The sequence below is a fragment of the Phragmites australis genome, chromosome 17, assembly GCF_958298935.1.
Source record: "Phragmites australis chromosome 17, lpPhrAust1.1, whole genome shotgun sequence".
Lineage (NCBI taxonomy): Eukaryota > Viridiplantae > Streptophyta > Magnoliopsida > Poales > Poaceae > Phragmites > Phragmites australis.
Window position 1 is genome coordinate 21,218,257 of NC_084937.1, and position 14,664 is coordinate 21,232,920.

Consider the following 14,664-nt stretch of genomic DNA (forward strand, 5'->3'; position numbering starts at 1 on the left):
ACACCTCATTCTCATGATACTGTCACTGTGTCCGATCAGCCTCGCTAACCACTAGCTTTGAAAATTCATGATCCCTCCACTCTGCAGGCACTGGAGCATTACCCTCCTCATCAGATGAATCCCTATCGGCAACGGCTTCCTCCAACTCTTGATCCTCCAACTCCATCCCTTCAATTATGCTAGGGATATGCTCCCCCTCATCGGTTACACCCATCGGTTGCATCTCAGGAATATCCCCAACATCTGGCCTGGTCCCGACATTTACCGGGTCTGATTCATCTTCCACTGCCTCACTTGGTCCCGCTACTACTTCCGCAGAGTTTACCTCTGTTTGATCTTTCAGGTATGCCTCAGCTAACAAAATCAGAGGCATGCCACGTTCACAAGATATATCTATATACTACCTCCAAGTTGATGTGGCTTCGATCGAAACAAACTCGTCAAAGTATCCCTGACTAGCACAGCTCAGGACAGCTTTCAGCTTAAGATCATGTTGCTGTGGATCCAGTTGGAAAAACCGCATCAGCCACTTACACACACCCGCAATGATCCTCTCATTAGCTTTACTAAGACCCTTCATGACATGACGAAATCCAGACAGATCTACACCGTTAGGACCATACCTAATTTCACCATCACCATAATATATCTGAAAAATTAATTTATCTGCCATCCCTGCAAACATCCGCAAATATAACCAATGTTAAGACCGATGAACTATATTTCTGAGTATCAAAACTAAAAAATTTACCGACACCGATTCATACCTAACAATAGGTTCTTCAATAATACTCATAACCAAATTTACCTACAAATATTACTCTATACAATCTACATTTAATAGCTATCCTACTATGTTGAAATTAATATTCACAGTATACTAGCATTTTCTAAACCCTAAATCCTAGGTCATACCGTTAAACCCTAGGTCATACCCCTAATTCCTATGTCACACAATACTACCCTACAATTATTACTCTGTACAATCTACATATTCAAAACTACCATACTACAAATAATATTCTATATTTAATTGCTATCCTACCATGTCGTAAGTAATATTAACAATATTCTACTAAATACAGCATTTTCTAAACCCTAGGTCATACATGTCTAAATCCTATGTCATACAGTGCTGCTGTACTTATTAACAACAATAAAAGTTTACAAGAAATTATCGGAAAGTGATCTTCAAATCCGCGGATCAAATACAGCAGGGCTTCGCCATACTCTCTTCCTCTCCTCTCTTCTCTTCTCCTCTCCTCCCTCTTCAGAGCTATCTCTTTTTTCGGATTAAAATGATGATTTTTCCTCAATTTTGACCCTTTTATAGAGAAGGGGGGAGGTGGGGAGGTGGGCGGGCAGCCTCCTTACCACCCCTGAGAGGGCGGTAAGGACCCTAACCACCCTCTTAGGGGCGGTAAGGGATCGGGGTGGGCGGGAAGGCTGTACCCACTCTCTAAAGGGGTGGTTAGGCTACCCGCCTTCTCAGGAGCGATAAGGAGATCTAATCGTTATCTCAGAGGGCTACAGTCCTCTCAGGGGCTGCAAGCGCCTATTTTTTAAATTATTGCGATGAGAAATCTATTTATTTAAATTTTTAATAAAAAAATAAAAAAAACTCGCCACCGGAGCCGCAACCAGGAGGCTGGGGGCCTTGGAGCCGAGCCCATGTCCCGTGGAGGCCTCAGGACTCGTGAGTCATAACAGGGACAAGAGTTTAAACTTTAGAGCATTCAGCCAGGCACCAGCCCTTCGCATCGTCACGGGCATGGTAATGCTGTTGTGATTCAACAAAGCTCCTGTGATTGCCCAAAAGAAAAGATTGATAGCATCATTGCCTCGTCGCCGACTGGCGCAACTTAAGCTGAAGAAGAAGAATGCACCCACCCTAACCGTGTTCTTGCCCGTGTTTAATTTCCATGCCTACCTTTGTCTAAAGCTATGAGAATGACAACGCAACGACCCAACTTTAATCACGTCGTTTAACATATATTTACTCGCTGTTTCCGCTTTCCGGTCACATCCGAAATCTAACAAAAGCCTAAGTAAGAGACTTTTCAGGTTTTGCAATATCAATTCGGACTCAATCTCTCAACTTTACAAGATCTGCTCAGGCTCTAATCCCTTCAATTTAGCATGTAATGTGATATGAAATCTGAACACATCGTCTGAAACTTCTTGCGCTAGATATCTGAAACTTTTGGTCACTTCCATTCAAAGCAAACCTATTTCTCAAACCTCAAATCAACAACCATGTACACCCCAAACAACCAAGATCTATACATGCATGCAGATGCAGCACACAAGTGAAATCAACTCTCCTAATCCCTATTCATTTGTCATTACCAAGTAATTAACTGCAACTGATCGATTGCTATGAGATGCTGATCACGGTGGCGGCTCTCGTGGGCTCCAAGCCGACGCACTGCACCAGCCCACAGACCATGCTCACCTCCTGATCGCTCACCACCGCTGGCTTATCGGTGGTGCAGCACTCCTGGAAGCGGTAGCAGGTGACGAGGTGGTCGTTGGCCATGCCGACGGCCTGCATGAAGGCGTAGACCACCGTCGGCCCGACGCCCCGGAACCCCCTCCGCATCAGGTCCTGGCTGATGGCCTCGGCTTTCGGCGTCCTCAGCGGCACCTCCCGCGTGTGCCGGAATCTGCCGATCAGAGGCTCGTCGTTAAGAAAGCTCCAGCAGTAGTTGTTGAATGATCCAAAGTCCTCTATGACCTGTGAACAGCCGGTTCAGGCATGCGTGATTATTGCAGAAAGAAACAGAAGGCATTAAGTGTTATGAATGAACAAATGTTATTGCAAATAATGTTTGGATCATCAAGATTATGGAGCAGACAGATGGATAGAATGACATGATCAAGTTACCTTCAGTAACTCGCGCGCGTTTTCGATGATTATGCGCAGCCTGTGCTCTGACAACAAGGAACTAGCAGGGCTGCATGGCCCCAAAATTTTCCTCTCGTTCAGCTTTGCCACCAACAGAAGGTCGAAATCCATGAACACTTCCCTGTGGAATGTAATTCTTTTGTCTAAGGACCTTTGAGTGTTTTTACCATATTCAGTACATTGAGTAGGAGTACTTACCTGAAGGTGTCCCTCTTGCTGAGAATTACAGGCCATGTCATCTCAGCAAGTGCACCAGACAGAACAAGCATTTCAAACAGTTTCCTGCAGTTCAGGACTGAAAATTGTAACTTTATAATCTATTGCTAATCATATGTCTTTCAACAATTTAGCTAATTTTATATAAGGTTCAGAGCATACTTGTCATCATGTACTGGGACTCCCCACTCTTGGTCATGGAAGGCTGCATAGCAAGGATCTGTTGCAAGGTCAAATCAAGGAATTCCTTACAGTCAGCTGAAAGCAACTGGTCATTCAAGGGGAAGACTGAATAACTTTAAGGATTTCAAGATTAGAATAAGGATGCTTGCAACAGATTTTATTCTTTCAAAAAAATAACAATACTAAGCATTTGAACTTATTGTTCACACTATTCTAGACTTGAGAGAACGTTGAGACTGAGACTTCAAGCAGAATGTCTCTCTCAATGAAGGAACCGGTCCCAGCCGAACAGGCTATTAGGTGTGTGATAAAAGGCAGCAGGTAGGACTGATGAATAGGAAAGAGCAAAAGATACTGAACAGTTAACTTCCTAGTTCATACTTGCTGTTCTGAAGTTACTAGAGTTACACATCGAAGCGATTTCTACAGTTTTCCAACAGTATGTGAAACAAAAAGGTTGCACAAAACCACTGCTACAGCTAAACAGAAGCTGCAAAGAATTAGTAACAATGAGGAACTGCAAATACTATAGCACTACATAAATTATTTATAGTAATCATGACTTCCAGCTGTGCTTACTGTATTGCAGAAAAGATGCAAAGTGGGGTTGTACATAAACTAAGAGAGCAATAATGATTATGCATACATCCTTATAAAGAAAGATGATTTGCGTTTCTATAACGCTTTTCTCAACAGAATTTGATTTTGCGGAAATGCTTTTAGCCGAAGAAATGGAGTGTGGAAATTCAGTTCAAGGTAAGCCTGTACGATTTCGTTGCGGTTTGGCGCCTAAATTGCTTTATGTACTAGCCAGTAGCCCTTTTAGCAGAATGATTACTCTGATTAATTGCAAAGGTACTATTGCCACTTCATTATTCAATTAAGAATTCAAAGTTCAATCAGTTGTAAATTTAAAAGGGTTGGATGAACTACGTTTGCATAAATATAGTACAGACATCATGTAGTCAGTGAGTAATGGGATCCCTTTGGATGTTAAAAATTGATAAATTGCTAGAAAACGGACAGCACTTCAGGGAATTGGGGCAGGGGCTAGTATTAACTTTGAAGCTTATGCTAATAAAATAATAGTATTATTTATTTTTTGCCAAAAAATTCGAATTCACCAAAAGGAACGAAATACTGAAATTTCGGTCATTTCAGACAAAAATTATTTGAAAAATTTAAATACACATTTAAACCAATTTGCATTTTTAAACTTTAATACGAGGAGAAACAGATCCGGAACCACTACTTCCAAGAGAAAACGCAAGCAGCATGGTGCGGAAGTGCTTTGTTGACATGACACGCAGTATGTCCTAAGTTTGATTCCTAGGCTTTGCAATTTTTTTGTTTTGCTTATTTGAACTGTAGGAACCATAGACTTTATGTATGCACCAGAATGGGTTCCTGCCTAAGCGTTTTTGCCTCCTTATACATACTCTAAATTCAAACTTAAACGGATTTTTTTTAATGAACTAGGCTTATTTTGGAGGGGAACGAAATTTCGTGAAATTTTGGACGAAGTAATAATCCAAATAAGTGACAATTTCCTTGTGCAAAAATTTGGACCAAACAAGCACCTTAAACGCCTCATAATACCGTGAGAGTTATACTTATCAAAACATCACGAGTGACAACCACTCATAATCCAGCTTCGAATTGAAAAGGCTATCTAGGGTTGAGCGGGTTTAGCTTCAGATTATAGGTAGAATATTTTGATAAACTGACTCATAATTTGATGAAAATGACCAATAATTTAGAGTTATATAAACTTTAATCTGGTATGAATCTCTTCTGAACCAAGATCTCCGGTCAATATCATATAGTACGTACTAATTATTGGCTGTAACCAAGATATATTATTTAAGGACAATTATAATTTGCAAGCATCTAAGTTGGAGCTAAGATGGACACCGGTTTAGATAGAGAGGATTTGCAATTTTGTATACCCAATATTCCAACCAACTAAACTAGTCGTAGTTCCTTTTTTTTAACATATAGATTGTATGAATGTACCATGTAACACTGTATACTTGCTATTCATGATGCTGAGAATATATATTTCTCTAAGAGCTTTTTTAGCGTTCTTTGAAAAGATACCGAGAGGTACTGGAAAATTATAGCTTTCAAGGAAGTTAAAAAAAGGTCTTATCCTGATATATTCTCGATCATCTTGTATAACATATCGCATGGTAAGTCGATGAAGGCAAGGTGAAAAAAGTCTAAACTATGTACTCCTTCTATCTCACAATACATAACGTTTTAATTTCTTCAATTTTGTTCAAAATACAAAATGTTCTACAATTTCGAGGTAAAATCTTACCTCTCCGTTAAGTTCCTCATTCCTCAAGTAAATCTAATTTTTTTAGTCATAATATATCATTATTACTCATAGACTAATGTATAATAAAGATGATAACATGATCATTTTATCAATAACTTTAATATCTATGTCTAAATCTAAAACGTCATGAGACAGAACTACAGAAGGAATATGCTATTGCAATACTACCTGTAACAGTGTCAGCATTTATTTTGTCAATACGTTACCAAGAATGCCATAAATCGCATGATTAGTTTTGACCACCTACCAGTATTAGGGGTAACCCAGGTGCACCTTGGCGGCCCCGCCGTCGCCGCCTCTCCGTTCACCGAACCCAGCACCACCGCGGCGGCGGCGGCACCATCTGGCACGACGCTGGCCGGCTTCCTGATCGCTGGCCGCGCGGAGGGAGGCCCCGCCGCCCTCCGCTGTACAGCTCCTCCCCCAGGCGGCCCCGCCGGGAGGCGGCCGATCCTGCCGGTGGACGCCCGGCTGCAGAACGAGCCGGTGGACGCCTCCGACGCGCACGACACGCTGAGCAAAGACGACGGCGGGTGCACGTTCCCCGATCGCCCGCCGACGCCGCCACGCCGCAGCAGCAGCTCTTGCCGGCGCAGCAGAATGGACGGGACCCCCGTGACGGCCGCGGGCGTCCTCTTCTTGGCCTTGTCGGCCACCGCTGCCTCCTCGTGCGGGGCCGGGGACAGCTCTTTCTCCCTGCCGCCCGCCGGCTTACGAGACTGAGACAGCCTCCGCGCGGCGCCGGCCACACGGGGAGCCACCGCAGACATGCCGCCGCGGCGCGGTAGTGGAGCTAGCTACAGCGCGCTAGCTTGGCCGGCCGGGCGTGTACCAGACTACCAGCAGGGATGGAGATAAAGCGAGCCTATGAGTGAAAGGGAGAGCCGATCGGAAGAGCGAGCAAATGATGAGCCATTTAAGCACTCCAGTGCAGCTAGCGTGCTGTAGACTAGTATCGGCCGGGCACGTACGTACGTACGCGCGGGTGGTGGGTTGAACGGGAGGAAAAGAGAGGCCGGGGGTTGAAGCGTGCGCGCGCGGAGGCCGGGTGGGTTGCGTGCGCGCGCGGTTGGTGCTGCGTCCAAACCGTCGTCGTCGTCGTGGGAAGCTAGAGACTCTTCTAATCATGCCGTACGCTGATCCGGTCTCCCGTGCCAAGCCTAGGTTAGGATTACGCTGGACATACCCGTCGAGGACAAGGTCACAACTTTAGGACATGATGTCCACAATTTTATTCTATGGCCCCAGTGTGCACTGTGCAGGGCTGGTTCTGACCTTTTGGAGGCCTTAGGACGAGACAGAATTAGAGGCCTAGATTGAAAACAGGATGCCTTTTTCTAGAAGAGGACTCCAAAAAAACTCCCCAGAGGATGTCAAATAATTTAGAGACGAATATCGGATTAGGTGCTTCGTTGCTATATGTGCACATGTTATATGATAGTGGACCCACATTATGGAATTGCATTCTAAAAGAGTGATATTCTCTTTTTTTTATTCCCTTAATAGTTTGTATCACAACAATATCTTGCAGGATAATAGGCCCCCTTTGGAACAACTTATCAATAGCTTCTGGTGAAACAAAAAAGGCCACTTCTGCCCCCCAAACAGTACTCCTATGATGAACGGTGATGTCTTAAGAGGAGAATAAATTATGACACTTCCAAACTAATGGCTTCAAAGATTTTACAAGATGAATCTATCTTAATTTTTATCTAAATGTGTTCTAAGTTTATTTAGTGTTCTTATTCTATCGTTCAAGAGAATTGCAACCTACTCTAGCAAGCTAAATTGCAAGTATGTAAATGCAAAAACCTAAATAAGGTAGGGAGATAAACTCGGTACAAGGGATTTTTATCTCATGATATGTCACGGCCCGAAACCCGTAATCATATAATTAAGCACAATCATACTTTTTAAACATCATGCTTAATTTTGAGCAATTTTATTTGGAGCAAATGAGTGTTTCGTTTTGAGTCAATCAGATGAGAGAAGAAAATTCGGGAGAGAAATGATGGAATTCGCAGTTAAACTGTCTTCTTTCTCTAACATGTGGGACCCACCGGCCGGCCCCACACCTCACCCACTCTCTCTCACTCCCACCAGCAGCCCTCTCTCTCACCCCCACCCACTCCCTCTCCCTCACGTGCTCTCTCTTTCTCTCTTGCTCTCCCAACTGGTCTGGAGAAAAAGAAGAGGGGGAGGAGAAGAAAGGAGAGGAGGATAGGCAAGGGGAGGCCAAGGAGGAGGTCTCCAGCGAGCTCCCCCACCGGAGGTTGTCTTCCCCGTCGAGCCCAAGCTTCTCGGCAACGTCTTCTTTCTCCTCAAGCCGTCCACCACCTCCCCAACGGTGATTTCGAGCTTCAGCCATTCCCCAACCTCCATGACCGGACCACGGGCTTGCTAGGATGGTGAGCACCCTAGACTCCCTCCCATTCCTTGCCCATGGCTAGATCTACTGGATTTGAGCTCATTGAGCTCAACAATGGCCTCCACCGCCATTAGAGGCAATAGCCGAGTTTCGGTCGTTTTTGGCGTATGCTTGTTATCCTACACGGCAGAGGAAGTACATATGATTCTCTAGGTCCAAAATCCTCACCCTAAAAGTCGTCAGAACTGTCGCCGGAGAGATCCCAGGTGAAAATCCGCAGTTTCTGACCTCACCCGGAGTATCCAGGTCACAACCCGGAAGATTTGGGTGATTCTAGGCAAAAATAGCAGAGAACCCCCGCTCGGAGGTTCACCCAGAGTATCCGAGTCAACCCGGAGTATCTGGGTGTACTGTTCATCAGACTTTTTTATTTTCTTAGCTAAAACTTGTAAAATTCATAATAAATTCTCTGTAGCTCCAAAAATTATGAAACCAATATTATTTACTTCTGTAGCTCCATGAGTTGAAGGTGATGCCAACCTCCCAGAATTCTGTGAGTGTTGTGCGGGGAGTATCAGGCAAGCGCCAGAACAGCAAGGCAAGCATCTAAGCATATTGCACCCTTTGAATTGAAGTGTGGAGTCTAAAATTGATAAGATATGCTCTATGTATGTTTACTTGTGTAGCGAGTCAATATCGGGTTTATGTGGGTAGAACCTGTGTTGATTGTATTACCTCTACCTTGAGTTCCAATTCAGCCGAACTTTCTTCCAGCTGCGGCGACTTCTTCATATATTGCATCCATGAGATCTACTAACATATATTCTTGACAAACATGTTAGTCCCAATAACTATACTGTCATTAATCACTAAAATCACAATCATGACCTAATAGGTCTATTTTCACTACAATCTCCCTCTTTTTAGTGATTGATGACAATATAACCAAAGCAAGAGGCAAATGATACCAATTAAGAAAATAGATTATTTCAAAGATTTAGAAGACCTTACCTCTTTGCTTGGATGCAGTAAGAACAAATATGATACCAATTGTAAGGACAATCATATTCTTACCTACATTATATCTCCTTTTTTGCTACAATTTCCCTCAATATTTGTGTTGGACAAGGAATTTGGCAATCCCACATGACATACGGATTCGTCCAGGATAACTATCGCTTTTTGCAGCGATACATGACTTGTTTACAAGCAAACAAGCAAAGGATTTCTACCAGCAACCTTAGGGATCACCTCTCGGATGATTTATGAGCAAATCAACAAAAAACTACCACCCAAATCAGGGGGATTCAAAGTAGCAGCGAAGAACTACTCTAAAACTACCCTAAAGTGTAGAAAAGTAAAGTAGAACGAAAAGTAGATGCAATAATTGCGATTGGCTGAGTTGTTGCAATCAGCCTCCACCTCCTCAACTATATATAGGGTGGCTTGAGCTTTACCATTATGGAAATAGGGCTATCAACCCTAAAACCTATTGTCATGTCCCAAATCCTTAATCACGTAATTAAGCATAATCATGTTTTTAAGCATTATATTTAATTTTGCGTAATTGTAATTGGGAATACTAATGCACTTCGTTAAAAGTCAATTGGATGAGAGAAAAGAAATTAGGGAGGAAAAAGAATGAAATTCGCAGTCAAAACGGACCCTTTTCTCTAAAAATATGGGCCCCACATGTGGGCCAACCACCCCTCCCTCTCCCTCACGTGCAGCCACCTGCTCCCACCACCTCTCTCCCGTGCCCTCACTCCCAACCGTGAAACAGGAGTTGTTGCTCCTCCCTCTCTCTCCCTCCCCTCTCAAGCACTCTCTCCCTTCCTCCCTCAAATCCGCGCTCTAGGAGCCGAATCAAGGTGAGCATGTGATACTATTGCGATCCTGAGCTCATAAGCTATCCATTCCTCCAATTCATTTTCGTTTTCCTGGAGGATTTGAGCCGGATTTGGTGTCTTTTGGTGTTTAGGGTTGAAATGTGAAGAACACCATATTTCTTTGTCTCCCGAACGATTTCCTCCATTTCCTTCATCCCCCGGGGGTCACCCAACTTCACAAGCACTTTGGATAAGTCTCTTAGGCTTCCCATGGCATGAATGCAAGATTTGTTTGATAGATTTCGAGTTTTAGTGAAGTTCTTGAGTTCTTGATGAAATTAGAGCAAAGGAGGGTTTTGTATGAATTTGAGTTAGGAATTGAGTTTCTAGGTTGGGTAGTGAGTTCTAGGACTCTTGAATTAGCTCTAAGATGTTTCCTTTTGGTATAGAGAAGTTCGCAAATCATTTTGGCCAAGTTTCCCCCTCTCAAATAAGCTGTTCTAGAGCCACCCGGGAGAATCCGGGTTAACCCGAAGTGTCTGGGCGACTCCCAGCCAAAAATAACAGAGAGCTCCGCCCGGAGGGTCATCCAGAGACTCCGGTACCCGGAGTACTCGGGTTGACTGTTCATCAGCCTTTTTTTCTTTTGTGCTGATAACTTGTAAAATTCATAGTAAATTCTCCGTAGGTCCAAAAATTATGAAACCAATTTTGTTGGTTTGCTGATAAACTACTCTATCTACTGCAAATATCCCCAGCCATTAAATGTTGAATTAAATTTCTGAGATTAATTAATTATGTTAAAGCTTCATTAATTCACCGATAATTCTTCACAAGTCCAAAGTGGGTGAGTCCAATTTTGCTAGTTTTCTTATGACTTGTTCTAGCTAGAAAAAATATTTTCATGCATTGTAAAGCATATTTTTATGGCATTTCATCTTGTGCATATTGTGGCATGCATTGTTGCACTTTATTTATACTCATGGCATTACACGCGTTATTCTTTTTAGAGAACATCGAGCCGGTGATCCAGGAGAGCGAGGGAAACTTTGGGCAGCCACCTGAATTGCAAGGCAAGCATCTAACATATTGCACCTTGTCAGTTGAATTGAATGAACTCTAGATATTGATAAATTATGCTTATGTATAGGTTTGCATGTATAGGGAGTCGATGTCGGGAACAAATGGGTAGAACCTATGCCAATTATATTCTTCTACCTCGATGACTTGTTCATCAACGTTCCTTGTAGCTTTGACATGATGTTATGTCTAGGTACAACTTCGACTTATATGCTTAGCCATGCTTAGGTCTTTCAGTATAAGTCGAACGACGGCGTTTTCCATTGTTCGCGAGCATAGGATTTACTTTTGTCGCACAAATACAAGATTGAGGTTGTTATGGTTGGTTGAGTGGTGAGTATGAGATGAGATGTGGGCGGTGTTATGGGTGTCATTTGCGCTCAAGAAAAGTCCGGGGGTAGTTCGGGAAGGGAACCCGGACACTGTAGGCCGCTTGCATCGTTTAAGACCGATCGTCGGGGTAGTTGGCTTTAGCACTTACCTTACTCACCACATGCTGATCTAATGGTAAGGCGAGCCGAATACCTTCGTAGTTGTGGCTTTGTGGGGCCTAAACATCGACAGTGTGAGTGGGCGGGTTTGTAAGTGGTACTAGTTTGCTATGGGAGTAGTTCTAGTACCGCCGCGTCGAGCGATGCATGTCACACACGGTTGGGGCTAGTTGGGAAAGGTTGACACGGGTACCCTCTTGTGTACACTTTAGCGGGTTGCACAAGCCGTATGGTCCCCGAGTCGTGTGGGTCCAAGAGTATCCCCCTACAGGGTGTATAAACAGTTCGAACTGCCGCGCTCTCGGTCATGAGCATGATATTGTTTCATTTGCACCTGGTCGTAGAGTTCTCGTGGTTGGTTCGGTTATGATGGTTCGGATATGTGGTTTGTGGTTCAGATATGTGGGAGGTGGTCGAGATGGCACTTGTTATACATTGATACTATTATGGTTACAGTTTTATATGATCAGTTGGTAGTTGCAGGGTAATTTTATATATGTTGGTTAAGTTAGTTGCTCACACATATGTCTAGTTTGCTTACCGCTTTAATTAACTTAACCGCATGTTTATATTCTTGCTCACAGCTCAATGCATAATTGTTGGAGCCAGGGTATTAAATACCCATATTGTGTAAGTCTTACGGGTACCTTCGTACTCAGGGTGCTGCCCTTAAGTTGATGCAGGTACTCCGGCTGCTGAGGAAGGGGCAGTGTTCGGCTACTTTGTGCATGCCGATCAGGGTGGCGGGCAGGAGTAGTGCATGCTACTCCGAAGCTCGAGCTTTTGGAGTGGAGCCTAAGGGCATGTGGCTCCACTCTCTTTTGTTGTCTAGTTTATTCTTTCCACTGCGTAGATCTTTGGATAGTTAGGAGTTGAGGGGTTTCTGTCTCCTCCTAGCTCGCTTTTGTTATAAATTGTTGGAATCAGTTGCATGCTTAATTTTTGTAATATAAATATTTATTACTTGCTCTTTATTAAGCTATGTTATGATGTGCTATGTTAGAGGTATGTGTTCTGATTCTTGGCACAAAATACGTACCGGGACAACTGAAACAGGATTGTGGTTAATTGTCGAGGTTGGATTATGAATAATGATCCTCCTGATGATTAATTAGAATACTGTTTGGACGGTTCCTCACAGCATGGTACCAGAGCTTGGTTTAATTAAGTAGCCTAAACACAATTAGAACGTTGTTTAGTAAGTGTGTCAAACCCACTAAGCAACCAACTAAAGTTTACTTATGCATTTTCCTGTCAATATGTATAAATCTACTATATTATGCCCCTAATTGTAGATGCATTCGAGAAAGATACGTGTAGTTCAGAAGCGAGCATACTTTCATATTTCATTGCTCATTTTGCATCATATCTTAGGACATGCATTTTCATCAGTATATAGTATACGGATCCAAGTAAACGAGATCCTACATAGCAAAGTAGCATTAGTTGGAGTTTGATTTTTCACTATGTCAGAAATTAACCTTTGCCTCTCTTTCTTCTCATCGTCACAACAGGATGAGAACCCGTGGTAGTTTGGGAGATCTTCTCGAGGGTTCTAATGAGAACAACCCTCTGCCGCCTCCACCGTCGAGCATGGCGGAAGTGCTCATGTGAATTGAGCAAAATTGCCAAACGAATCAGGCGCTCCTTGAGGCCCTCGTGCGCAACACGGCTCCTCATGGAGGTGGAACCGGGTGCCAAGATGACTTCTCGAATTTTCTAAGGACTCAGCTGCCTACCTTCACGCGTGCTAAGGACCCGCTCGACACCGACCATTGGCTTTGCACCATCGAGTAGAAGCTCGCTCTCCTTCGATGCGAGGACCACGAAAGGGTGCTCTTCGCCGCTCATCAACTTCAAGGTCCAGCGGGCGCGTGGTGGTCCAACTACTTGACCATGCACCCCGCCAATCATCGGGTGTCTTGGGCGGAGTTCGCCAGGCATTCCGGGATTTCCATATTCCTAAGGGCCTTATGGAGATCGAAAGAAGGGAATTCATGGACCTCAAGCAAGGAGGCAGATCAGTGATGGAGTACGTGCAGGTGTTCAACCACCTTGCACAATATGCTCAAGATGAAGTGAGCACCAATGAGCGGAACAATACCGCTTTGTTAACAACCTCAATTCGAAGATGCAAGACCGGTTGTCGGCGCACGAGTTCACCGATTTCAACAAATTTGTGAGCACCTCGCTCACGGTAGAATTCAAGTTGAAGAACCACCAAGAGGAGAAGAAGCGCAAGAGGAGTCCGTCGCCTTCCGTGGGTGGGAGTTCTCAACGTGCCCACACGGAGAGTCAACCTCCACCATCTCATGTGTCGGCACCGACTACTCCACGACCGATGTGGTTGGTGCAGTGTCCGGCTTTCTCTGCCCCACAAGGGTAGCCTGCAAGACCCGTCGACTCTCAAGTGAGCGTGATAGGTGGTCACGACAGCCCGTGCTACAACTACGGCCGTGTCGGCCACTATGCGCAGGATTGCCCGTACCTGCGGCCGGGAGCCGTGGTGACCGCTTCCAGGCCACCGCCAGCTCAGTTTGTTCCATAGTCCTCTCAAGCGACCCACGTCCCCAAGCGTGGCCAAGCACACCACACCAACGCCGACGAGGTTCAGGAGGGTGATACCATCCTGATGGATACGTTGAGTATGAGTTTCAATTATGTCGTCATTCCTGCATTGGTTCTGTTTGATTCCGCAGCCTCTCACTCCTTCATAGCTATGAGATATACCTGGCAGCACGGGCTGAAAGTCAATTCCACCACTTCACCGTATGTCATCGATGCACCCGGGGCCAAGATTCTAGTGAGTCAGTGTGTGCCCAGAGAGTCGGTCATTGTCAATGAGACGCATTTTGGTGCAAACTTGCTGGTGATGGACTCAAAGGGGATAGATGTCATTTTGGGAATGAACAGGCTCACCAAAAATGAAGCTGTCATAGATTGTGCTCGGCAAACCATCACCCTAAATGGTCCGTCCTGCACTAGGATTCAGTTGAAACTTGAGGGTGTCGGTTCTTGTCTCTTTGCTTTGAAGGCTGTCCTCACCATAGACCTGTTGAGTATTCCTGTGATGTGGGAATTCCCGGATGTCTGTTCGGATGAATTGCCAGAAATGCTGCCCGACCGAGCAGTTGAGTTCTCAATTGATCTCATGCCTGGAGCGGCTCCAATTTCCAAGAAATCTTACAAGATGTCGTCAGTTGAGCTAGTTGAGCTGAAGAAGCAGCTTCAGGAATTGCAATCCA

General features: G+C 44.3%; 1 protein-coding gene across 1 annotated transcript; it reads right to left on the reverse strand.

The window, feature by feature from the left end:
- Nucleotides 1-2,191: 2,191 nt before the first annotated feature.
- LOC133896667 (uncharacterized) lies at nt 2,192-6,642 on the reverse strand. Its single transcript, XM_062337266.1, has 5 exons — nt 5,899-6,642; nt 3,287-3,344; nt 3,107-3,190; nt 2,888-3,029; nt 2,192-2,737 (listed from the first exon to the last, which is right to left on the reverse strand). Exons 1-5 carry the CDS (start codon nt 6,419-6,421, stop codon nt 2,378-2,380), a joined length of 1,167 nt encoding a protein of 388 aa, XP_062193250.1. The 5' UTR covers nt 6,422-6,642; the 3' UTR covers nt 2,192-2,377.
- Nucleotides 6,643-14,664: the final 8,022 nt, after the last annotated feature.

Coding starts and splice junctions, on each gene's coding strand:
- LOC133896667 (XM_062337266.1), bottom strand. CDS start 6,421: ATGTCTGCGGTGGCTCCCCGTGTGGCCGGCGCCGCGCGGAGGCTGTCT. Junction 3,191..3,286: donor GTCCCAGTACATGATGACAA/GTATGCTCTGAA, acceptor CCTGAACTGCAG/GAAACTGTTTGAAATGCTTG. Junction 3,030..3,106: donor AGCAAGAGGGACACCTTCAG/GTAAGTACTCCT, acceptor TACATTCCACAG/GGAAGTGTTCATGGATTTCG.